General features: G+C 47.9%; 1 protein-coding gene across 1 annotated transcript in view; it reads right to left on the reverse strand.

Moving 5' to 3' along the window:
* Window positions 1-586: 586 nt before the first annotated feature.
* CDYL2 (chromodomain Y like 2) overlaps window positions 587-26,856 on the reverse strand; it is a 182,852-nt gene continuing 156,582 nt past the window's right edge. The window contains exons 4-7 of the mRNA XM_077133104.1: window positions 23,182-23,354; window positions 14,630-14,840; window positions 9,877-10,020; window positions 587-7,497 (exon numbers count right to left, since the gene is read on the reverse strand). Coding sequence (XP_076989219.1) covers window positions 7,339-7,497; window positions 9,877-10,020; window positions 14,630-14,840; window positions 23,182-23,354 — 687 coding nt within the window. The 3' untranslated portion in view covers window positions 587-7,338. The remainder of the gene's footprint in view (window positions 7,498-9,876; window positions 10,021-14,629; window positions 14,841-23,181; window positions 23,355-26,856) is intronic.

Here is a 26,856-nt window from a genome sequence, read left to right on the forward strand (position 1 = left end):
TGGAGTTCCCAGTTACCACATCCCTGAGACTTCTTCCTTCTTTCTGAAGCCCCCGCTATGGCCCCGAGGCCAGGCTCTGTGGCCCAAAGGTTCCCCATCAGTGTGCTTTTGTAAGGGCCCTGGTGGATGGTTGAAGCCACGAGATCACGAATGTGAAGGGACTTTGCATAATTCCATGTGACAAGCATAGTTGCTGGGCACATGTGGCACTGGGACTGTAGAACAAAGCCTCGAGGACGTTTATCTAGTGAGGGTACTGTGGCATAAGGAGACTCCAGGGGCATCATGGAAGGGGCAAAGGCTGACACTGACCCCTGAGAAAAACTCCTGTGTCCCCTGTTCTGGGGTCCTTTGGCATCAGTTGTTACCCTGCCCTCCCCCAGTGACTACCTGCCTGCCTAACTGATGCCTCAAGCCAGGTGTGGGTGGGTGGGTTCTACAGTCTCTAGGGACCCAGGCCCAACCCAGGAGCTACAGAGGGCTCAAAGCCTAGAAGGCAGCAGAAACTTGTCTGTTGGGAAACCACAGAATCTGTCCATGAACTTCAGGTACAGGCTGCAAAAGGAGGAGCACAATCAAATGGAGGTGAAGTTTCAACCTTTTTATTCAAAGCAGCTTCTCACAATGTATAAATACTGCATATTAGCACACATGAAAAATACAACTTCTAAGGCACCCAGAAATGTGTTCATACACGTTACAGGACCATTCACGAAGAGAGTGTACAATTTGCTCTAGACAGTCAGCATTTGATAAATCAGAAGATTATTATCCCTTAGTACTGCACCCTGTCTCAGGAAATATTTACAACGTGGTTGAGAGAGGGTCAGCTGTACCTGCATTATAATTCTATGAGTACTTCTTACTTACAAATATTCAGAAACTAGTTAAAGACTCTCCCATGACAATCTGGCAAAACAAAACGAGTAGCCTAATTTGCAAAGGTCTCCGTGGATTTTGGTGTGTGTGCTACATCCATGATCAAATCCCAACACTCCGAGGATAGGCTGGATAAGTTTTTGGTAGCCTGCTTCATTATCAGAAGTTTGGTAATAAGCCTTACCAACAGAATACCACTTCTTCAGCATCAATCATTTCTCAGTCGGCTTAATGGATAGGTGATTTCAGCATTAATGAGAATGGAGCATGCCCTGGTGTGAAAACTGAAGTGTTAATAAGTGGATACAGAACAAAAGGAGGTGAAGTTGGCAACTGTATGATCTCACACTGCTCAGCGAAGACACATCTGAAAAACACCCTGGAGGCTCAGGTTCAGATGGACCAGGCTATACCCATCAGATCACCTGGAGGAATGCCAGACCTTCACTTTTTATGATATGGATAAAGGCTGAGACTACACAGCAGAAACACCACCCGAGAGAGTGAGTTTCAATCTTGGAAACTCATCTTCCAGAGCCTTCTCAGTGTGATAACCAAGTGGTTGCTCTGTATGGTCAGCTGGGGTGGGGGTATGAGGTTGATGGACGTGAGCAGTTCCTCAGTGCCAAAAAAGCATGCACAGCTCTGGACAGACGTGCTCACAATCTATGAGACTCACGCTTTGTTGGAATAATGGAATTCTTTGGTCCTTGGTTTTATGAAAGGCAATATTCTTACAATCCTATCAACATGGAAATTAGAAAATGACTTCAAGCCGGGACTAATGGCACAGGGACAAACTAAATACTGATGGAAAACTCTAACCCTCCAAACTTCCCAGATTCACCTTAACAAACTCCAGCATCAGGCCAGGATGTTGGACCAATGAGGTGTGGTCAACGCACAGGGATGCCGGAGCTGAAACTCAAAACAAGGCATCAGTTTTTCTGACTGCCAACACCCTGCAAATATTAGAAGCACACGTCCATTCTAATGGTCTATAATCCGTCTCTATGAACACTTACTAGAGATGAGCCAAATGACTTGACTTTAGCTAAAAGATAGTCTTGGACTCAAGATCATCTTTAAAGTTTTGGCAAGGAGAATCACCTGGTGGCTACTTATAGGTGAACAACCAAAAAGAATCATAATTTTAAAAAAGTTTAAATCCAATTTCTAGTTGGTTTTAATAGATCCTACTTCCGATAGGCTCAACCCGTTATACTCTTTCCAGACAGCCCCATGTGGACTGACAGTGGCTGTGTGTGCCCGGCGTCCCGCTTGATTTTGCTGTGCTCACCTCAGGTTTAGTATGGCCTAACACACACAGTTCATTGCTAAGACACTGAGGTCACGTGGGGATGCTGTTTTACTGTGACTGAAATTGACTTTAGATTGTCTACACAGTAAGACTCATGTAAACTTCGTTAATGTCTCCCAGGGAGGGCTGACTCAGCCACACTGGACATTTCCAAGCCATCTAGCAAGAAGCTAAGGTCAACTGCCAGGGCAAGGAGGGGCAGGAGATGTCATTTGTTGAGACCTAAATGAAGGACAAGCACCCATCCCTGTGACCGTATCCAAACCATATGAAGAGTATGGAAATGGCTCCGGAAAACCTGTCCCTGGTCCATTCCTATGGCCAAAGATAATCACCAAGGTGCCCCTGTTGGGTCCCTGCTGCTCTCAATTCAACCAAATCCTTCTGATTCGCCATGAGCTACAGACGACATCGAGTCCTTGCAACATGGCCTTTGCTGCTTAGAAGATACAACCCGTATAACCCTTTTTTTTTTTTTTTTTTTTTTTGCAACAAGCTTAAGGCTCTGTTCACAAACTTCATCAACTGCCACACAGTAAGAATTTTAAGGGGGAGATCTCAAAATAGACGTGTAGTTGTAAAGGTTGAAAAATTTACTGATCCTAATGGTAAGGCTTATTCACAAATTCAATACATTTTCAAATTATACTTCAAACTTAACTACTTTAAGAAAAAGAAAATTAATCTGCTCTAATAGAAGAGCAGTAGATTCTAATGAAAAAAACTATTGGCACCAAACCAGTATGCGACTGTTGGAAAGAACAAGTGATATTAATTGGAAAAGATTGCCTAAAACGCATATCCTAACTTACCACAGAAATATAAAAGTTTATATTCTGAAAATATATACTGTATTAAAGTCTGTAAGCATTTCAACCAAAATTTGCAGAAATAACTAAGCAACACTTATCTACAACAAAAATATACATGCAAGACAACCCCCCAAACAGTTTCCCTTAAATATCTACAAAGGCAAAGTGTAGATTTTTAAAGATTATACAAAACCATTTATAGAGAATAAAATAAAATACTTAAGAAATCTCATTTAGAGTCTTAAATACTGTGTATGTTAGTGAGAGTGTCTAGACTAATATATACAACAGATCTAAGTATCTGAATACAGAAACACAGAAAGGAAGCAATTCTGCATTTTAAATATCCAATTAGGAGGATTTGAAGATGTTCCTATTTGTTTTTTCTGTTAGAAAAATTTTCACAGGAACAAGATTGTAAAATGGCATAATGTGACTAAATGACAAATTAAAAAAGTTTACAAACTTTTTTAAACCAACAATTAATAAAGGGAAATGCAATTCAGCATATTCAGTCAAAGCTATTTTTAAATGCGGACATTCAGAGATACAGTTGCATTGTTCAAAATCCAATTTGATTCTCGATTTCCCATCTTCATACTAAATTCCATATGGGAAAAATCTATTTCCATGCTTCAGAAAGAACAATTCCTAGCTTAATCTGCACTGAACAAGAATAACATTTTAAGTCAATTCTCTACTACCTTCTCACAGTTATCCAATTTCATTTCCTTGCAGGAAATTTTGATGGTTTTTACTCAAAAGCTTTATTCCAAAGCAGGAAGGGAGACACGGGTGGATCGGCAATAGGCTGCGCTTCCATACCGTGGAGCGGGTCTGACCACCTGGGCAAAGTTCTGCAAAAAGTCGTCTGGACCAGGGCTGTGAAATCAGACAGTTCCACTGGACAGGCTGGGAGCTACCCATCATCAAGATTGGGGCAAGAGAGGGAAAGCAAGTTTGGAGCCAGAGCTAACAGAGTGACGGGGATCCGTCTCTCTAGAGACGCTTCCTGGGCCAAAGAGATGCCTTCAATTTCCTGCCTACAGCCATTCTTTCAACTCCAAAGGAAATTCTGACACCAGCCACAATTCCTCACGGGTCCTCCAGGCTCTACAGACATACCCACAACATCCAAACCAGGGGGCAGGGGTGGGCCAAAGCGGTGGAGAGAGGGGAGAAAGGATCCCATGGATGGAGAGAGGGCACTGGGATAGAAAATTTTTTTTACAAAAAGGAGGTTTGAGCCGTCTCAAGAAAACTACTGAGATACAAGCCCTGGCCTGACAGGTCCAGTGTTTCCCATCCCAGGGCAATATGCTCTAAGTGACCTGGGTTTAGTCTATATAGTCTCACAACTACCTGGAAAGAGAAAAATTCAGTAGCTCAGTCCCTCCCACACAAAGAGACTTAACCAACTTTTGCCAAATTGGTGCAACAACCTTATTGAATTGACTACATGAAAACAATAAAAATATAGACTTGTCTTTTTAAAACACCCCATTATGTCCAGAACCTACAAATGAATGGCATGAATTTTACCTTAGAAATGGTTCCAATTCCTACCTTAGTCATCAGAGAGCCCGGAAATGTTTAGAAATCTGGATTTCATGGTATGTTTAAAGGAAAACATTTCCAGTTCTTTCAACTGGGAGCAATTATGGGCATTGGTCAAAAGGAAATTCCAACCATCCTCTTCCACTTCCACAGAGAATCCTGACACTCCACCTCCACAGACAGTGTATGTAGCTGCTCCTGATCAAGAGCCAAATGGAATGTGAGGGGCTCTTTCTTTAGAGGACTAGCAATGGTACTGAGATCATCTACCATAGCATAGAATGAAGGTTTATCTGAGAGCTTTGAGAAATGGGTATATTTGCTTTCTCATGGGAAAAAAAAAAAAAAAAAAAAAACCCAAGTGGAGATGTGACGATAGGCTCACTCAGGTGGGGGCTGAGCAGCACTCAGCAGCCCACATCCAGGGGCTTATGGCTCTGTGTTCCCAGCAAAGACCCTACAGCTGTCCCAGTCCTCCAAGGAGTCCCTCTGCCTGAGCAATTGCACAGCACTAGGTGTGGTCACTGCTCAGCCAGCATGATTTGATCCCCCTGCTGTGAGCAATATCATAGGGTGCGGGGCAGGAAGGGAAGATGGGAGACAGACAGCGCTCAAGCTCCTACATGATTCTGAGGACAGTGTTTCTCTACAGCATGTATAGTATAGGGCTGCAGTTCCTACCCAGAGGAAGGGGAGGATACGAAGGACTACAATTACTTCTACTTCTGGCTGGGTTTAGCCAAGTTGCTGTCCCCTTCTGACTCCAGATGATACCAGGTGGGAGGGGAAGAGAGAAGGGAAGAAGCTTCTTTTCATTCCAGGGCCTCATGAAGTCATGGAGAAATACAAAGCGATGAGGGTTTTCTAAAAGGGAGCCAAGGCTATCCATCTTAAGCATCAAGAGTCCAAATAAATTTCAGAGTCACTGTTTAAGGGACCATGTCTGTAGCTCTAGGGTAGACACTCAATTGGTTCTTTGAAGCCCCAAGCTCAGGGCCGAGAGCCACCCCTGCCCTGTTCAGCACACATGGTCGTTTGAGGAGAGGATGAAGGACCAAAGAGGAAAAACTGTAGCAATGACCCTCCTGCTTCTCAGCCAGCCTCACCTACCCCCAGCTCTGCCCAACTCTGGCTGTTCCGTTCAACCACCTCCAAGGATCTAGAGAGGTGGGTGACCAACTGAGGGACATGGAAGGGAAGGGCAAAGGGCCTCTGCGGGCAGACAGAGGTAATTATGGAAATGGGAAATCCTACCATTTGGAGAACCAAACTTTCTCTGGGTGTTTGACTTATAGCTGGTTTAAGCCACTACATAACACACTCCTTCCATTTCTCTGCTCTGTCCTTGATCTCCCTCCTCACCATCCCAAAAGAAAACCAAAAATCCTCTCTCCCACAGTTGATCCAGGGACTTTGGTCTGATGGTCTAAACTTCACCCCCCAGTTACTGCTCCCGTGTGGCAGTAAACAATCAGAAAAAGGACAGATCACCTTGGCTTTAGGAGGCGAAAGGATTCAGACCTTCTGATGACAGTTGGACAGAGAGGAAACTTGTCTCCACCTTCCTCAAGGGCCAAACCAGGAACATGGAAGAAAAGGGCCTAAGTCCAAGTCGAGTCATTTGCCCCAAACAAGCTTGACTCTAGACAATGCACAACCCCCAGATAGGACCCTGTTCCTCACCCCTTCCTGGCATTAAACAATTAAGAACGGGGTGCATCAACCATGTGGGCTGGAGGTCCCTTTATCTCCTAAAGGCAGCAAAAAAAAAAAAGAACTCTCTTCCAGGATTTCTCCTAAGGACAAGCATAAAAACTAGGATTATACTATTATTATGACTGAGAACCATTTTACACATAGAAGACAAATGTAGAGTTATTCCTTTTACCCATAGAAATCCTTCTGTTTTCATTTATCTGAATCTTATTTCTACATGGCTCATTGCTAGAACACACCAAATGGCAGGAACCTTGCGCGGCATTTGGTCCAGGGCAGTATGAAAATAATATCTGTGTGAACAACAGACATCGTAATATATAAACACAAAATAAATAAATTAAATAAGTCTGGTTAAAGAAAAACTTTTTCCTAATAGTTCATGTTTTTGCAAAACTAGCTTTACATATAATACACATAAATTATCAGAATTTCCACTTACATTGTTTTAAAAATATATATTTAACAAAACATTTCTAAATGTACAATATCTGGGTTTGTAAATCACTCAATTGGGTTTCAAGACCAAGCCCTACTGGTCACACAGATTTGCATCAGAGAGAGGACTGAGGCAGGTCTACACTCATTTTGCTCATCAAATTGACCGTCCCCCTGTCCCACGATGCACACGTCACCAGATATGGCCACAACAGCCAAATCTCCAAAATGGAGGCACTGTGCAGACACAGCCTGAGTCAAAAGGAGGGAGGAAATTGGTCTTCTCCTTCCTGGACCATGACGTTGCATTTAGCAAGTGGGGAAAGGATAGGGAATCTGGCAGAGGCCTGGGAAGAGTAGCCCTCAAGAGCTCTCTGGCCAGTAGGGGCAGGAAGGAGAGAGGGAGGCCAAGTACGCTGCGTTTCCCATCTGTTACACAAAATCAAACCAATGAGAGCAACCAAAGAACACGAGGAAATAGACACAACTGTAGGTATAAAGAGACACCTAGACAGGCTTCTTGGCTGGGCATATGCTGTGCTCCCATTTCTGAAACACAGGGCGAAGCTGGAGAGTCAGGTGCCCATGAGCACTGGGGAGGTGAGCTGGGGCCCTTCAGACTTCGTAGATTTTGTCCTGCAGGTAGCTGAACAGGGAATCCAGGCCTTTGGAAGAACTCCAGAGCTGTTTGAGCATGAGGCATTCTTTCTCATTCACATCTTCGAGCACCGATTTCAGGAAGCTTCGAACGAGGCATTTCGACTCCTCCAAGACCTGAAGGGAAATGGACAAGCTTCATCATCTGAGCCCTGGGCACTTTGCTCCAGGGCAAAGCACTGGCCTCTGAGGCACTGGCTAAGCTTCCAATGTTCATGTCCATGGGAGACTGCTTCTAGAGCCTCCAAGCTGACGTTCCCAGCAAGGCCATGCAAGGATTCCAGTGTGCCAAGATGTTGAGCTTTCCACCCTGGGATGGCCACAAAAGACCTGCTTTCATCCAAGGGTAACATAAACCCAGTAGCATTTTCTATGGGTGCCATGAAAAGGTTTGGGAAACCCTGCATTAGCCTCATCATGTCCCAGTTCCAACACTGCCAAGCAGGAATTGTGATACTTAACTCAAGGATTGCTGGGGACAGGGCATGACAAAAGGAACTAATAATGGGTGGCCCACCCCAACAGCAGTGCCCTTGGTTCAGGCTTAGTAGCCAGATCAGCAGTTACAATAGAAGTAATTGTGGGAATGAGTAACAATGAGAGTAATAGCAGTGATAATACTTTTAATAACAGTAATAATACTCGTAGTAATACTAGTCATTAATAAAAACATTGCCACCACAACCACCACCGACTGACAAGCTCTGTGAGAATCAATTTCCAGGCCATCTGGAGGTGGGAACTCTGGGCACCTTCTGCCGGCCTCTGCTGATGCCCAGGGGAGGTGAACGCCCCACAAGGCGCCCCTGCAGGGACCCCAGCAAGGCCAGCACTCCCCTGCTCAAGCAGCTGGCAAGGCACTGTGCCCGCAGCCCTCAGCCCGGCTGGAGGCTGGAGGACGATGGGCTGACAGAGAGAGAACGCCCCTTTCCTCCCAAGAATCTGACCTGGCACCTCGCCTTTTAGAGTAGGTTCCTTTTTCAGGCAAAGCTCCTCAAGGCTCCCGAATTCCTAACTGCCGATAGGAGAGAGAGTCCCTTGCAGTATTCCCGGTCAGCTGGCCCCTCCTCAGGCTCTGTACTCCTTGGCGGTCCCTGCAGTTCTCTGGCTATTTGCTATCAGCTGTCTTCACTGGGCTCTCTCTCCACTGCCCAGAGAGAGTGATCAAACTCATCAACGTAGCTTTGAGAACTGTCCCCGACCCCCGCTTTCCTTTTCCATCCTACTGTCCCTCATACACCTACACTTGCTCATTCGGGCTGTGAGCCACTTCCTCGATTGCCTGTGGTTTTTCCCACGCCAGGGTCCTCACTTGCCCTGTTTGGTTTTTCCCACGCCAGGGTCCTCACTTGCCCTGTTTCCCTAATGGAACTTCTACCTGCCCCTGGGAAGCTGACCCCAGGGTGACCAACCATCCCCGTTTACCTGGGACTAAGGGGATTTCTGGGATGTCCCAGCTAAAACCAGCAGTGTTCCAGGCAAACTGCAATGAGTTAGTCACTCTAGTCATTAGAAGATTAAAAGAGAATCCACAGAGAGCTGAGCAAGGGACATGGCCCACCCTGAGGCTGAGATCATCCTCAGCCAGCACCACCACCTTTACTTTTAGGGCTATATTCTTTCCTTTTTTTTTTTGGCATGGGCAGGTTGGGAATCGAACCCGGGTCCCTGGTTTGGCAGGTGAGAATTCTTGCCACTGAACCACCGTTGCACCGCCACAACCTTTACTTTTAAACTTCCAGGGAACGGGGCGCACATACAACAAGTGCTAAATAGATGGCTGACAATGGAGGGAATCAGGAGGATCCTGACAGCAAGGCGGGGGGGCTGGGGGAGAGGGGGAGAGGGACAGGGATCCCGCCTAATAAGTCCTGTGGCACCTCCCTGTTTCTGGGGACCCCGGGAAGTTTTCCCTTGGGTGCTGTGGCTCTAGGACCTGCCTTTCTTCCATCTTTCAACAGAATCTTTCCGTACTGTGCTCAGAATGACTTGTGCAAGATAAACACACATAGTTAAAACCCTGCACTGCTGAAGAGATGTTGCTTATTTTTCAGCGTTCTTCAGGGTGAAATGGTGGCCTTTAAATGTGCCCAGCACTCAGTGGACAGGCGACTTTAAGTACAAGGAAAGCAGGCACTGCTTGCTCCAGTGGTCTCCATGCTGGTTTAACAGCCTTGGATTTCATTTGCCTTTGCTTCTTTGAAAACCGTAGGTGTTTGGGGTTTCTGTAAGTGTTTAGGAATTTTTTTAGGCCATGCACCCAACCCTGGAGTATAATCCCAAGTTGGAGATGGTGGGGAACAGCTAATTGTGCTGTCACTCTTCCTCTACTCAGAACTGAACAACTCGGAGACTCCAAGTTGTTTAACTGCACAGGCCCCATCACTCACTACCTGCCTGACCCCGGACAAGTGAGCTACTCCCTCTGGGCCTCCTTGTCCTCATCTGTAAAATGGGTCCACCATAAGGAGACGCACACGGAAAACAGGGACTCACCACTGCGCTGCAGGATGCCATCTCCTTGACCCGCAGCATGACTTCCTGGCTGAAGGTGGTCGGCCAGAAGACTTGGGACACGAGCCCCCTGCTGCACGCTTCCTGGGCAGTGAGCTTCCGCCCGCAGAACAGCATCTCATTGGCCTGAAAGGCAAAGGCAGGAGAAGGCTGAGGGCTGGGAGCTGCTCCCAGACTGAGGGAGCCCTGGGCATGTATGGGCAAGACTCTCGCAGGCAGCGTTCTTGATTTGGGCTGGATCGGCCTTGGGAGCTGCAGGCAGATGCTGATGTCCATGTGCATCGCTTTGGGTAGCAGGGCCACGGCTCTGATCACATTCTCAAAAGAAGCCTTTACTCTGGCCCTGTCTGCCCCACACCCCTCCCTACTCCTGGTGATGGAGTCACGGGTAGTGACATGCCTCAGGCTGGGGACATTTCAGTCCCGAGACTCCGGCTGTGACACTGTTCCAGGCAGGAACAGATGACTGCTCCCAGACCAATAAAACCCTTCCTCTTTGTCTAGGCAGAGAGGATAGGGAAGAGAGTCTTTCTCCCCCTCTGGTTCTGGCTAAAGTCAGTGAGCCCAGAGCCACCCATTGTCACGCTCCTGCTCTGCGAACAGGTAGGGGTCACGAGGAAAGGAGATATGGAGAAGGAGTGTCGAGGGTACCTGAATTCCTGGACCCTGCCATCCACTTGGGAAGCTCTACTTCTGGACTTCTGGGTTATAAGAGCCATTCAATTCCTTTTCAATTTCTTAAGCCAGTTAAAGTATTGCTTCCGTCACTGGCAACCAAAAGGGCCCCTAAGGAGACCAACTCAGCGAGGCGGGTCTCTCGCAGGGGCCCGGGGGCTGTGAACAGAGGTGCTGCCCCGTTGTAAAGTGGCAACCACAACCATCGGCCTTCTTCAGCTCTAGTACCCTGGGCTGGCTCTGCACCCTGCTGCCCAAAGAATTTCCTTTTGCTCTGAAATTTGCAAGTGTTCCTACATATTCCAGGAGGAGCCACATTTATGGGTGAGTCCTGGGCAAAGAGCTGCTGAAACTTACAACCGAGCAACTCTCATGCAGGACCTGAGGGTCACAGCCCCATGATGGGGCCCGCAGCTCCTTCAGGATATATTCCCAGCTAACTCCAGGTGGTCAGCACCTTCCCTGGCCGGCTTGCCAATGGTACCCACCCTCCACCTCTCTTCCTGCCCCAACATGCTGACCCTCCAGATCCGGGGTCGAAATGGGCTCCCCCAGCCTCTAGGGTTGCGCATGTACCTCGGTTCTGGTTGACCCGATGGGCCGTGATGATCAAAAGGACGTTCTATCTTGCCAGAGTAGAGAAAGTATTAGGTGGGAAGTAAGTCTATAGCATACATGTGATAAAAGTTTTAAAGAAAACATATGTCACTCTACTCACTTAGAAACCCCTATCTCCGCAAGTAGCAATGAGCAGACTCTGTAGGAGGAGCCCAGCTTGCCTCGCTCAGCAAGGAGGACAGGCTCAGTCAGCAACATACTTAGAGTTTCAGAAACGAGCAAAGTAAAAGAGAAAGAGACAAGCCTGTATGGCTTGGACATTTCTGTGACCACAGGACGGGGAGGGCCTGGAGTGGACCTTGGGTGAGTCTGGGCATGGCACAAGGCTCAGATTCAAAGGGAAAGTGTGTGCTTCTTGGGCTGGGCAAGGGCTGGCTTTGCCACTGGTGAGACTGTGAGCAGCTCCAATCGACCCAGAGTTCCTGAATCCAAAAGACCTGACTGGTCCTGCAGCAGGGCCCCCTGCACTGAAGAGCCAGTGCTGGTGGGTTTCAGGCTGAGAATGAGGTCAGCTGCCCTCTGGATTGCTTTTCCTGCCCACAGAGAAGGGACAGAAAGGGGGACCCCATCCTTCCAGACTCATCTGGGAGGTCCTGGGGCCTTCTTTCCCACCTGTTCCATGCAGGGCTGAGTTTCTCTTTAGTGCTCTCCAGCCCTTCATGTCCATGTGTCCATCGGAACCTCACAAACCACAGCGCTGATGACATGTCTAGCCCCAGGTAGGAAGGCAAAGATGTGAAGGATCCGTGTAGAGAAAAGCACGATATCCCTGCCCTGCCATTTGCTTTGCCCTGGTATCCTATGCAAACTTCTTTGCCTCTCCAAGCCTCAGTGTTTTTGTCTCTAGGGCAGTAGTAACTATTGCCCCAGATGGCTTTAGTGAGCCTATGCTAAGGCCCAGATGCACCTGGCACCCCAAGGGCTTTGGTCTGGGGCCGGGGACAGACCTACACGCCTACTTAGGAGTGCAGAGGAGGCAATGAACTCACTCTGCTGGGACTGGGAAGGTTGGCGGTACCAGAGCTGAGCCTAAAGGGCTTTGGGAGATACCTGGGAAAAGAGAGCATTCCGGGCCTCCTGGTCAGAATTGAGAAAGGTTCAGAAGCACAGAAGAGCCTGATGTGCACAGGAAACCCCGGGTGGTTTGGTGTTGCTGGAATGTGAAAGTCAAGGAGAGAGCAAATGGGAAAAGTAGTGAAAAGGGCTAGGTCATGAAAAAAATTTTGAGCCATGGCTGAGGAGCTCAAACTTAATACAAGGTTATAATCTAAAGCCATTAAGTGGCTTTATAAGAGACTCCTAAAGAAAAATGTGGGAAGGTCAAAGGGCTCTCAGACTGTGTAGTCGAAGGACGAGAGGGTCAAGGAAGGAATTTCCAGAAGCTTCCATCACAGCACAGCAAGCAAACATCGACAGGCCCACTGGGCTTAACAATTAGGAGGTCAGAAGCATCCTCTGCCACAGAAGGAGGGCAGTTTTCTCCCTTTACTACTAGAAGAGAGACCACCCACCACCTCCATCCACACCTCTGGGTGCTGGGACTTCAGCCTAAAGACCTGGAGTCTGGGGTTTGGAGGAGCCAAAGGCCCCCGGCCTGCTCACTCCCCTCTGCAGGGATTAGCTGTTACAGGCAGGATGAAAGATGATTTCACACTAAGCTCCTGTGTCCTCCACAGGATCATCTTGCTCAAACCAACAACAGCCATTTGTTGCGAGTTCTCACAGCATATCCAAGGCTTGCACCAGAACCTCAGATGCAGGTCCAGCTTTATCTACTCTTACGGATCCTGGGGACAAGGCAAGGTCTTTGTACATGTGGGAAGGCAACTGACGGACTGTCACAGCCTCCTCTTAGCCCCTGCGTCCCTTAAGTTTCTGGAGAGAACTTAAAAGGGTCACCTTGAAACCCTGAGTGTCCCGGGTGATGACCAACAACTTAACAGGTCACTCACGCTAATAAGAAAATAAGAGCACAAACCGAGAGTTTAATTATTCATTAGATGTGTGACTGGGCAAGTCATTTAACCTCACAAAGCCTCGATTTTGTCCCTTGTCCATCAGGCACGAGGTGAAGACACGAGACGGTGCTCAGAGCAAGGCCTGGTCCATGGGGAACGTGCCATCAGGGCCATGACTTTTATGCCTGGTGGTGTCATTTCCAAAAAGCAGCAATGAAGACTATTAAGGACACAGAAGGGAGACTGCTAGCAAATCTCTCTAATTGTTGTAACAAAGGCAGGACTCGAGAGATAAAAAAGAGGACTTGCACATTCTCAGAGGAGAGCCAGGGAAGACAGCCCGCCAGCAAGTGTAAAACCCAGTGCCTTCCCCAGAGGACATCAAGAGCAAGCGTTTCGCTGGACACAAAGGATCATGGGACTCAGAGTGCCCACAGGTTGCCCTGAGATGCTCACAAGCAATGGTAAGAGTGGACGCTTACGTTCCGATAAGACCCAGAGTAAAAAGGGACATCTTAGAGTGCACCCCCAGAAAGGGAGAATTCACAGTAGATGCAGCCCCACAATGGACATGGAAGAAGCAAGGCTGAAGGTGGAAGGAGGCAGGTTTGGCCCCTTGCAGTCCTGCTCCTTCAGTGTTTTGCGGGGTCTCTACAGGCACGCGCTCCTGCAGTCCTCGCAACCGCCGCCAAACAACCCCAGGCTGACCTCACAGGAGGGGCCACGGGTCGGCACTGCCCTCTCCCCGGCCACGCCTGCTCTGTGCTCCCACCCACCCTCACCAGGCCCGGTCACCGGACCCCTCCTTCCACATGCCCACCACACTCATGTTCCCAGGGCTGCCTCCCTTTGTCTTCTCTGCCTGGAAAGTGAGTGCTTGTTCCAGTCACCCCCTCTCAGCGAGGCCCTGTCTGTCTGAAGCGGCCCCTCTCCTATGCCCTTGAGGGCAGGGAATAGAAGCAACACCTTGGGGACAGAACTGAGTCCCCAGTCATCAGCACAGGGCTCGGCACTCAGTGTCAGAACAGTGAGAAGCAGAGGGAGTGGGGAGGGGGAGAGGAGGACAAGAAAGAAAAGTTAAGGGAAACACTAAAGAAGGAAGAGAAGAAGTCAGGAAGGAAGGGAAGGAGACAGAAGAAAGGATGAAGGAAGGAGAAAGGAGAGAAAATGGAGGCAGAGTACTTAGTTAAGTGCTTGGCATTAAATATGTGCTCAGTACATGCCACCTCACCACCCTCACATCCCAGTCCTGGGTGAGGCAGCCCTGGCTCTGCCGGAAGGACCTGAGATGAGCCAGGCCTCAGTTTACAGGCCGGTCTGGGGAGGCTGAGGACGCCGAGACGAGCAGCAGACTCTGCGGGCAAAGGCACCCTGGGGCTCTGTCCACACGGAGGGCCAAACCCTAAACCCAGGACCGCCGAGGGGTCCTCTGGGCTCGCAGGTCCACGCAGCGCAGCGTGGGGGGCCACGGGGGCGCAGCTTACCAGCGCGATGCCCAGGATCTGCGGGAAGGTGTAGGAGGAGCAGCCGGCGGGCGTGAGGCGGATGGTGGCGTAGGGCGTCTGGAACCAGGCCTTCTCGCTGGCCCACACGATGTCGCAGAGTGGCAGGATGGAGGCGCCCAGGCCCAGGGCGGGCCCGTTGATGGCCACCACGATGGGCTTCTTGAACTGGATGAAGGCCTTCACGAAGTCCCTGGGGAGAGAGCGCCCTGCTTGCCAGAGGCCTGCGGCTGGCCGAGGCCCGCGATGACAGAGGCTGAAGTAACATCCCAGGGTGCGGGACGCAGCCTCGGGCAGTCAGAAGCCCAGGGGCGCCCACCCACAGCCCTCATCACCGGACCCAGCCGCCGGCCGCAGTGGGAGAAGCTCGGCTGCATGGCCCCTGGCGCCCGGACTACAAGGCGGGAGAGCGAGTGGCTATGTACCCAGACTGTCCCAGCTATCAGCTCTTTCTGCTCTCAAAAGTCCTGGTTTGGGCAATAAAATGGCACGACACCCCAGATCCCGACTGAATCGTATAGCTCCTAAGAGAGAAGAGCCAATGTTAAGTTCAGAAGCCATGCCACAGAAATATTCAGGAAGGAGCGTGTTTCAGGGAGGACAGTTCACCCCAGTGAGAGGGAGAATGTTCTACCGGCACTGCCCTGAGGTGGGACGGTGGACTGGGGAGGAATGAATTCCACATCACTGGAGGCATTCAAACTCAGAAGAGAGACCACGTTTGGTGATGTTGCAGTGGGAATTCAAACTTCAGAGCGTACGACGATACCATTTCAGATTTCTTCCAGTCCCAGGACTGTCTGATTCTGAGTTATCTAAATGGAAGCCAGACTCATCAAGGGGAGCTCCAGAATGCTGACCAGGGTGTACAAGTTGGGGTGGCCTTGACTAAAACAGGGGAAGGATGCTGGTTCTTCCGAAGGTTTCAGACATCTGGAATCATAGCTCCGGGGATAGGCAGCATGTTCTCTCTCTGCCTCTCTGCACTAGGCAAGCTTACAGCATGCATCTCTGCACATTAAACAGAGTCAGCAGCATGAACTTCTCTTTCTTTTGCCTTAGAACACCTTTTCTGCCTCTCCCCTAGTTGCTGCAGAAGATCTAGAAGGCTTAAATATTCACCTGGATACGAGGAGATCCAGAATGACTAGTAACACCTGCATTCTTCACTGTTCTCAGACGGATGATTGGGAACTACCAAGAACTCAGGAGTAAGGAATGAAATGCAAAGGCCTGCCCATGATCAAGTCTGCTTCCACGGACCTTTCCAGGCTTATCACACATCACTGCCCCCTTGTTGGCTGCGCTCAAGCCACACAAACTCAGAATGGTCTTCTGAGAAGACACCACTGTTCACAATTTGCAACTATCCTAATTATTTGCTTGCTTACTTGTTTTTTAATTCTTCTCTCCCTTTCATTTCTTAAGTACACCCACAAGTCTGCCTGGAACTCACTGCTTGGCTGCTGTTGGAATTCACACTCAATAAACAGCTGTTGAGTAAATAAATGAGTCTCAGAACAACAGCAAAGCTTGCAGATATGTGACAAAGACAAACCTGTTCTCCCTTCTCTCTTCTTCCTGGGTCTATCGCAAGACCACATTTCCCAGCCTCCCCTGCAGTTGACTAGAGCCAAATAACCAAGCAGGTCAATGGGATGTGAGTGGAGAATACACCACTCCAAGCTTGGAGCACAAGCACCTCCTCTAAACCCTTTCATCTAGACGAGTGTGGTGTTCTTGGAAGATATCTGCCAAGCCACAAGGTGGAAGGAGTCTGTTTCTGGGTCACCACTTGAAGGACAGCCGTGGGCTGATGAGTAACATCTGCTTTAGGCTTTACATGTATGAGAAACAATTTTTCTTTTCAATTGAACCATTATATATATATTTGGAGTTTATTTGTTTCAGCAGCTAATACTTCACTCACACAAAAGTTGAAAAAGGGATCAGACTTCAACTAGAGATATAAATGAAGCTGATCTGGACAGGATTGGGGTAGATCAGAATATAGGGAAAGAGATAAAATGGCCCATATTTTAAAACTTCAACTTCTGTGTGAGACCAAAGGGAGAGATGTTTAGTTGGTGCAAAAATTTATTTTTTGGGTAGCACCTTACCTAATTTAACTTGTATGGTCAGTTTAATTGAACACCATAAGTACATGGAATCTTGAACAGGGCATGTTATTTTGTTGGTTTGTACAGGTTAGTGTGATGTTCTGATATATCCCAGAGTAATTTGGGCAGTGAATTAAGAAGTATTTGCACAGTCTCCTTGGAGGACTGGGGAGAAAGGAAGAAATAATCAACTTCCCCCTCTGGAGAATTTCTGATATTCTCGCAAGCAGTGGGGAAAACAAAATCAACAGGCTGAGCCATTGTCTTGGGGTTCACCCCTGTGAAACTTATTCCTGCAAAGGACATTCTAAGCCTACTTAAAATTGTATCTAGGAGTTACCCCAGAGAACCTCTTTTGTTGCTCAGATGTGGCCTTTCTCTCTCTAAGCCAATCCAGCAGGTGGACTCACTGCTCTCCCCACTACATGGGACATACTCCCAGGGATGTAAATCTCCCTGGCAAGATGGGACAGAAGTCCTGCGATGAGCCAGGACCCAGCATCATCGGAGTGAGAAAGCCTTCTTGACCAAAAGGGGGAATAGAGAAAAATGAGGCAAAATAAAGTTTCAGTGGCTGGAAGATTTCAAATAGACTTGAGAGGTTATCTTAAGGTTATTTTATGAATTATATAGATATCCCTTTCTAGTTTATGATATATTGGAGTGGCCGAAGGGAAGTACCTGAAATTGTTGAGCTGTGTTCCAGGGACCTTGATTCTTAAAGACGGATGATGTAACTTTTACAATGTAACTGTGTGATTACAAAAACCTTGTGTCTGATGCTCCTTTTTTCCAGGGTATAGACAGATAAATTAAAATACATGGATAAAAAATAAATGAATAACAGGGGGGATAAGGGGTAAAATAAATTGGGTAGATGGAAATACTAGTGGTCAATGAGAGGGAGGGGTAAAGCTTATAGGATGTATGAGTTTTTTCTTTTTACTTTTTATTTCTTTTTCTGCAGTGATGCAAATGTTCTAAAAATAATGGTGATAAATACACAACTATGTGCTGATATTGCAAGCCACTGATTGTCACCATGTATGGACCGCATGTGTGTAAAGATTTGTCAATAAAATTATTAAAAAAAAAAAAAAAACAAATCCTACCTGCCAAAGAGCTGGAAAAAAAACTCAAGCTGATTTATCACTTAATTGATACAGTTCTCCCCATTGCTTACCAAAAGACATGGGTATCATGGTGATATGCTGGAGCAGGGTTCACCCATGAAAGTCTAAAGATTAGGCTGGGGTAGTGGTATCTGATGACCTACATGAATCATCATAAAATTCTGTGCCTCTGACTCAGGCTTAAGGCATTACACTGGTGGCCTTTGGGATGACTCTTTCATTGTGAGGAGATAATGGAGTTATCTCAGGCCAGTACTGCTGTTGACCCCAAAAGAATATGGCTATAAAGATGGAGTCCTGACACCATGACTCCCTGATTCTGGTTTTCCACTGGCCCATTTCCTGGCTTAACTGCTGATCTCACGGCATTAGACACTCACTTCTGCAGGACTTTTTACCTGGAGACTGTAGGGGATATGGGACTTCTTTGCAGGTCTGAACCCACAGGGCTGGGGTGATTTTTGGTGGATGTTTTGTTCCTGAGTACCCTTGCACAACTCCAGGATCCTGTATCTCAAGGCTCAGAGTTGGAAGGACATTATAAGTCATCAAGTTAAATCCCCTCGATGCAGAATTCCCTCCACGACATCCTGAAGGACACGCTAACTTGTGTCTGTTGAACATCCTCCTTCCCCAACAATTCAGCCTCCCTGCTGTGGACATTGCATCCTTGGGGAGGCCTTTCTCCTACCTCCAACAATACTGCTTCACCATTCACATAACAGCCCTTCAAGGATGGACTTCAGCTTTCATGACCTTCCCGAGCCTTCCCAATTCCAAGCCCTGGACCTGTCCCTTGGTGGTTTTCAACCTGCAGTCTGTGCGGGGCCTCCAGAGAACACCAAGGAAGGGCTACAGGGACCATATGGAGCTCTCAACCCTCTGCCCTCAACCCCTCCCATTGCAATCAAGCTGGCCTCATCATTTCATTTCTGTGATTAAAAATGTGATGCAGAGACCAGCCTCCCCATTCTTCTTCTCTCACCTCCAGCAGCAGATCTCTATCACAAGGGCCCCGCAGAGGCAGGAGCCAAACAACAAACAGGATATTGCCTTACAGACACTGAGGCTCAGCTATCTGATCCTAACCCTGGTAGGGGGGCTGGGTGGGCAGCTGGCTCACTGCCTCCCCTGTATCAAAGGCTGCCACGCTGACCGTGACCCCTGCAGATTCCCTGTTCAACCGAGCCCTGTGGCTTCCGGCTGACCGAGCTTTGGGGCTATTCTAACATGGCAGAAAGAGTAAGGGCTTTGGAGTCTAAAAGACCTGAGAACAAGTCTTAACTCTGCCCCTAATTAGTGAAGTGACCTTGGACATGTTACACAGCCTCTCGAGCCTCGTTTGCTTCCTCTGTAAAATGGGAAGGCCGATGATGCCTCCAAGCAGAGCTGGGAGGGAATTGAATGAGACAGGCCGTGTTGGGCCCTTAGTAAGGTGCCTGGCACATGGGGAACCTGTGGTCCCTGCTGCTTTGTTCCCCATGAGGGCATCTGCTGGGGATGGGTGAACACAGGTTTCACTGGATTCTCAAAGTGGTCTGTGAGCCACCCTCCCAGCCTGAAGGAGGCTTGGAAGCAAAATTCTGCACTCCCAGATTTTACCTGGAGCAAGGAGCATTTTTTCTGTGACCTCACCACCAATTCCCTTTACTTAGAGCCATCTTGCTGCCAAGGTTGAGAGCTAATTCGGCTGGTCTGGGACCCCTGAGCCTCACTACACTGTGTGTCCTCCTGGGACACCCCTAGATGGGAGCTCCTGGAGTCCACTCCATAGTCAGACCCAGACTTGGCCAGAACCCATGGCTGGAAATTACGGGAGCTTTAATAACGATGGTAATAATTCCTTACACTTAGTCCATAGTGCTTATTACATTCCAGGAACAGTTAAAGCATTTCATGTGAATCATCCGATTACTCTCCAGCTCAGCAACTGGCCCACAAGGTCAGTACCATCATGTGATTGCTCCCACCTTCCAGATGAACTACCAAGCTCTGAGAGATGGGTGATGAGCCACTGCCTCCCCATGCTGGGTGGTCTTGAGCAGTCAGGTCTCTCCTCACCACACTGCTTTATCTGCTTCTCCATCCCTCCTCCTCGAAGCTTCTCACCCTTCCTTACCAACTCATCTCCACCTTCTCCTCCTCATAATCACCTTTTCTCTTTTGCAAAAACTAAGGATATTTTTGTCCCTTTGCTAATGCTCTCAGTCCCAGGTGCAGGATAGGGCAGGGTTCTCAGCCCTGGCTGCACATTAGAACCACCCAGGGAATTAAAACAAAGGATATGCTGGCCCTACCCCAGACTAATTAAATCGGAATCTCCCCTGGGGGTGCAGCCAGAGCACCTGTGGCTTGGAAGCGCTCCCTGGGGCTGCCCTCCGTGCAGTCAGCTGGGCTGTCTCCTTTCCCTTTCCCTGCATCCCCTGCCAGCTCATAAAATAGCAACTTCTACTCCCTTTGAAGCATCTGGAAGGATTCCCTCTGCATTGCACTCTCTGCTCTGCCAAAGAGAAGTCCAGCTACCCTACGAGGCAGCAAACAGCTGGGCTACACTGGCCGCATTCTCAACAGGAAGGGCTAACACACCGGCCAGCGTCTCTTCGTGTCTGAGACTTCTACTTTGAGCTTCCCGGACTCCTCTCCTGGGGTCTTTGGGAAGCAATTTGCCCCAGGTCTCAGCCACCTTCTCCACTCCAGCTTCATATGTCTGATTTTTTTTTTTTAAGGCCCAGCTTGTCTCCTAAATCTATGTCTCCACTGGTTTTATTCTCAGAGTTTAGAGGGTACCTTTGTTTCCTAGGATCCCCTAACAAATTAGCCCCCCACCCCTGCTGGCAAAGCCTGAGTACCACCAAGCCAAGATGGACCTGGGGGCTGTACCTGGGGTAGTCAGCAGGGACTATGTGTGCATGGGTAGTCACCCACCCAAAGGACTGGCCTTTCGGACGCTGGGGCAGAGGGTGCTGGGGACTGAACCACGTGCCCCACAAAGGCATGTTCAGGTCCCAACCCGATCCACTGAGTGTGAACCTATACGTATCCAGGAACTCTGAAGATGCTATTATTAGTTAAGGTGTAGGCTCATTTATGAATGAGATCTCTGATGATCTGGAGTCTTTATAAGAAAAGGAAATTCAGTTGCAGAAGTCAGCAGAAACCAGAGGAGCAGACATAAGGAGAGAGAGCGCCACATCACAGGGGACTGCTGGAATGCGACAGGCCCCAGGAGAAGCCAGCTTTGCCAATGCCTTGATGCTGGACTCACTCCCAGAATCCAAAACCAGAAGACAATAAAACCCCATTGTTTGGGCCACCCAATGGTGTGGCATTTGTCACAGCAGCCCTGGAAAACTAAGATGAGGGCAAGGATGGAATGCTACCCAAGAGGAGAGCCCCCCAAACACAGAGCTTTTCAAGGTGATGATTTCCTTCAGGGGCTGTCTTAGATTCCTGGGGCTGCAGTAACAAATCACCACAAACCAGGTGACTTACAACAATAGAAACATGTTATTTTATAGTTCTAGAAGCCAAAGGCCAAAATCAAGGTGTCAGCAGGACTCCTGAGGCTCTGTGGGAGAAGCTGATCCTTGCCTCCCCTCCTAGTTTCTGGGGGCTTTGGGCAAGCTTCGGCAAGCCCTGGCTTGAAGCTGCAGGGTTTCAACCTCTGTGTCCGTCTTTGCTTCCCTTCTCTTGTCTGTGCCTTCTCCCCTTCTCTTCACTTTTAAAGATATTTGCCTTTAGACTCAAGGCCCAATCTAGGCCAGGATGAGCTCATTCCTAGACCCTTCACTTAATTATACCAGCAAAGACCCTTTTCCAAAGACTTGGAAAAAAACCTAAAACTTTTTCATATTCATAGGTTTTGGGGTTAGGACTTACACATATCTGTTGCCGGGCCACCATTCAACAAGAGGTTTGCATATTAATGAGCTGCAGGTGCATGGAATGGAAGCTCAGGGTTATGTGAAATTATTTCCCTGGGCTTCCTGAAATCCACCTACAGCTTCCACATGGGCCAGATAAAGGCTGCCAAGGCTTTTCTGTAGGCCACAGTGAGGGGCATCCCACTTCTCTGGGTGGGCTCTGGTGGTCCCATAAATGAAGAGGGGCACATATCCAGGACCCCGTGGTTCCCCCAGCCATGTGACTAGGCAGCTGTGAGAAGACACAGTTGAGTCAAACCAGACGACTATCTGCTGTGGACATGGCCAGGGCTGGCCTGTACCCAGGGACCTGAATCTATCTAACACCATTCACACGTCTTTTGGAAAGAATCCTGAAACAGGAAGCAAACAGGTATTTTGGAAGAGAGACTCAAATGGATGTTCACTCTGAAAATGAACTCAGAATTGCACACAATCTGAGCACCCCAGTGCCATCTCCTGGAAAGGCTGCATTCCTGAACATCCCTGGAGTCACGTGGAGATTGGCCACCTTGGGGTACTGTCACTGCAGATGGAGAAGCCACGGAAAACCTCCTACAGGCAGCTGAGGCTCTGTGACCACCATAGAATATATGCTCCTTCTTATAAGAGCAGAAGGGATTACCAAACTATAACTTGTCTGCTTCTTAAACAATGTATAGCAGCAAGTGTACGTGCTCTTTGCCAGGAGATCGAGAAATATCTGTAAACCCTAAGAGCTAAAAGGCCCTTGATGGAAACTACATGCATTTGCTTTTGAAAAATCTGAAGAGAACAAGGGATTAACTTTCCTATACAGAGTCCTAAAATGGCCCCTGACTGCCGGGACCGGATGTCACCCCCAGGATCCCAACATATCCCTCAAAGGCCGCAGGAGAGGTAGAAGCAGCCCCCACCCCACTGGGTCTGCAAATGGTCACCTCCCCGGGAATCCCTCTATCCACCACTCCATTGCTGAGCTATGCCACTTTCAGGACACAGGAGTAGCCAGACAATTGCAAAATCCCTCCATCGGGCAGAGGGGCAGGGGTGGCGTGGATAACACAGGGCATTGCTACATGGTAGACTTGATAAAGAACAAAATCTCTTTGTGATCAAAAGAATGAAAATGGGATCTAGCTTAGCGAACGAAGCCTCCGTAATTTTATCAAGGCTGTTTGCAGCTAAAATACAGGATGCCCAATCAAGGCATGCATTTCAGATAAACAATGAATAATATTTTTAGTATAAGTATATTCCAAATATTGCACAGGATATACTTATACTAAAGAAATTATTCACTGTTTATCTGAATTTCCAGTTTAACAAGGCACTCTGGACACCAAGGCCCAGAGTGTCCAAACGTGCACAGAGCTCACCTAATGGCTTCTGCGATCCGTGTGCTCTCCTTTCTCCGGTCGCTGGACAACCTGCCGATGAGGTAGGAGTAATCCAGGCCACTGCAGAACACACTCCCGACGGCGCTGAGCAGCAGCAGCTTGCTATCGTCGGTGGCTGCGTTGCAGAGGGCTCGCCGGACCTCCTTCATGATCTGCAGGCCGAGACGAAATTGCACAGAGGTGAGTTGCTTCCTAAGCCGGGGCTCTGAGGCTGCCAGGGGCCTGAACCCCTGCAGTTAGAGTGAGAAAATCCACTTATGCCCTGTGTAGGGAGCCTCCCCTGAATCTGAACACATGTCCAGACCAAGGGAAGAAGTACATATCAACACCCAAAGCTCGCCAGCACAAGCCCCGGAGTAGGCACGTGGGTGCTAATAGGCAACAGTGTGGTAACTGGCTGCAGATTTTGAAACCTGGCTTGCAGCAGTTTAATGCCCTGGTAAACGCTGCAAATCTTGCACAGGTGTTTACTTGTCTAGCATTTTACAAGGAGAGGAAAGATACGTCTCTTGCACAAAGCCCATGTGTGGGGATGTGGCATCACTAGGTGGTCCAGATTAATTATATTCTTGCTCAGGTTTAATTCAACAAAGACCCTCGCATGGTTCAAGCTGGCACATGGCAAATGGACTTTGGCATCAGACCCTTCCCTAGTTTCAAATTCCTGCTCGATTTAGAAATCCTTGGCCCAAATACTGGAGCTGCAACTTACCAGCTACAGGACCTTGGCCAAACTAGTTATATTCAATTTCCACATTTATAAATGAGGAAACAGTGCCCATTTTCAAGGACTCCAGTGAGGAATAAATGAAGAGAAAAAAGATGCCATGGTCACCTGTGATGTCGCATTCCTGGGAGGCATGGCGAGTTACAGATAAGAAGTATTTTGTTCCTCCTCTCCATCCACTGACACGAGGGCCCTGTGGCTGTCCCTCCACCCTCCGCCCCGCATCATGGGGTGATATCCTCTTATCTCTTGTACACACACCCTATGTATTTTTAAGGTCTTGGGCTGGGGTAGCAGAATCTTAGAGACAGATGCAGGTGCCATGGAACCCTGATGTCAGGTGCCACCTAGGTGTGATATGGGTCTCCCAACATCTCCAAAGGTGGGCACCATCTACTCACAGATAGACGTGCAAACGGAGGTGTAGGGAGGTGAAGGCCATAGTCTCAGGTTACACAGGTAACACATGCTGAAGGCCGGACTGGAACCCAGGTCCGACTCAGGGCCACACCCTCTCTATGCTCTCTGGCACTATATTCTCAGTGAGTTGAATCATGTCCCCTCAAAAGATGTGTTAAATTTAATCCACATGCTTAGCTCTGGAAAATGTCACCTTTTATCTACTGACTCTACAGAGCACTTACAGATGCCAGGCTCTGCCCTAAGAGTCTTAAATCCCAGCTCCTTGGACCCACAACATCGGAATCACCAGAGTTTGTTGGAAATGCAGCATCTCAGGCCCTACCCAAGACCTACAGAATCAGACCCTGCATCCTAGCAATCCCTGGGTGATTTATATAATATCAAAGTTAAAGAAGCAATGCTTTAAAATATTAACTCAGCCCTCCTTCAGGCCTTATGAAGCAGCTATTATTTATATTAATGAGGAAAATGAAGTCCGGTGAATTTAAGTAATTCTCCAGGACATAATGGATCTGGGACCTGAACTCAGAAAGTTGAGCTCCAGGGCCCCTGACCTTCACCACCTGCCAGGCTGCCACTCACAGTTTTATCTAAGGCCCTCTATGGGATTTGGCTTTAAGACCAGTACTGAGCTCTGCAGTGCAAGGGGGAAGCAGATCTTTCTTCCCTCCCCACCCCTGGTTTTGGTGGAGACAGGTCTGAAGCTGAGCTCCAAACACACCCATGCTGGCTGTGAATGCTAGAGCCTCACACACACCTCCACGTCTGGGCACTGGCCAAACCAACCCCCTGCAGCCCTTTACAAACTCTGACTCCTTCCAGCCACTCTGCAGCCAACACTTTCAGGACCCAGGACCTGGACTTCCAGGGTGACTGAGGGCAGTATGGTTGAGCTAAAAGAGCACAGGTTTCAGGAGAGAAGTCTGTGCTGGCATCCCAGCTCTGTCACAGCCTTTAGCACAGCCTTTCTGGTCCCTCTCCCATCTGTTCTCTACACTACAACCAGAGCGAAACACGCACACAAACCATTTTTCTTTGCTTGAGACAGAATCTCCCGTGACAATGTAAAGCCCCAAGCCTGCACTGTGCATGGATTTGAGGTTTCAGGTTGCCATATACACAGAGGGGAGGAATCCCCAAATTAAAGAAACTGCCATGGAAATTGGACATTGGACATGGGTTGGGGATGTGACTGAGGTACCTACCCAACAGACATGAATGTAATAGTGCTCTGGAAAGAAACTGCAACTCAGGAAAGAAAGGAATTACACAGGGGGAAAAAATCCTGGCTGAAGATGAACTCACAGTGAAAAAGTACAAAACATGTAAAGAAATACTAGCCAGGACTCAGTCAGCATACTCAACACACAGGAGGGTTCCATAATAGCATTTCAGGTAACAGAACAACCTGAGAGAGATTGCAACATGAGGATATTTAAAATAATAAAAGGAAACATATGAATGATAAGAAAATAGCAGGAGACTATGGAACAATAGGCAGACTTGTGGGGAAATCTACTCAAAATGAAAAACTAAGTTATGGAAATCTGCTGGGATCAATAGAGTAGATAGAGCTAAAGGGAGAATATGTGAACTGAAAGACCTGAGGCAACTCTCAAATCTAGCACAGAGACATTGAGATGGAAAATATGAAGCAGCAGCTGGAGAGCAGATGGAAGAGAATTTCATGGGATTGATAAAAGATGTAGCAGTTTTCTACTACTGCTGTAACAAATTACCACAACCTTAATGGCTTAATCCAACACAGACTTATCATCTTATAGTTCTGTAGGTCAGAAGTTCAATGCCGGTCTCAATGGGCTAAAATCTAGGCAGCGGCAGGGCCACATGACTTCTGGAGGCTCTAGGAGAGAGTCTATTCCCTTGCATTTTTCAGCTTCTCAAGGCCTCCTGTCTTCTTTGATTCATGGCTACCTTCCATCTTCAAAGCCAGCAATGGTTGGTTGAGTCTTTCTCACGTTGCATCACTCGGTTTCTGACCCTCCTGCTTCCCTCTTATGATCATACTGGGTCCACCCAGATAATCCATGAAAACTTCTTCATCTTAAAGTCATATTAAGACTTACGTTAAAGTTTATTAATTTATATCAGTTATTTAAGTTACATTATGTAAGTTATGATTAACTTATATTAAAGTTGATTAACAACTTTAGTTCCATTTGCAATCTTAATTCCCCCTTGCCATAGAACATAACATATTCACAGCTTCTGGGGATCTTTGGAGATCTTTATTCTACTTAACTGCACATCTGAATTCTGAAATTCAAGAACTGCCACAAAAAGCTAAGCAGAAGAAATAACAATAAACACATGCCTAGACACACTATATGTACACTAAAGAACATCAAAGACGAAACAAAACCTAGACTATATCCAGAGTCAAAAGAAAGATTACCTAGTAAGGGGAAACATCTGGCTGGTGGCATAATTCTCAACAGTAGAAACAAATGCCAGAAGATAACAATATTTTCAAGGTGCCGAGG

The sequence above is a fragment of the Tamandua tetradactyla genome, chromosome 16, assembly GCF_023851605.1.
Source record: "Tamandua tetradactyla isolate mTamTet1 chromosome 16, mTamTet1.pri, whole genome shotgun sequence".
Classification (NCBI taxonomy): Eukaryota; Metazoa; Chordata; class Mammalia; order Pilosa; family Myrmecophagidae; genus Tamandua; species Tamandua tetradactyla.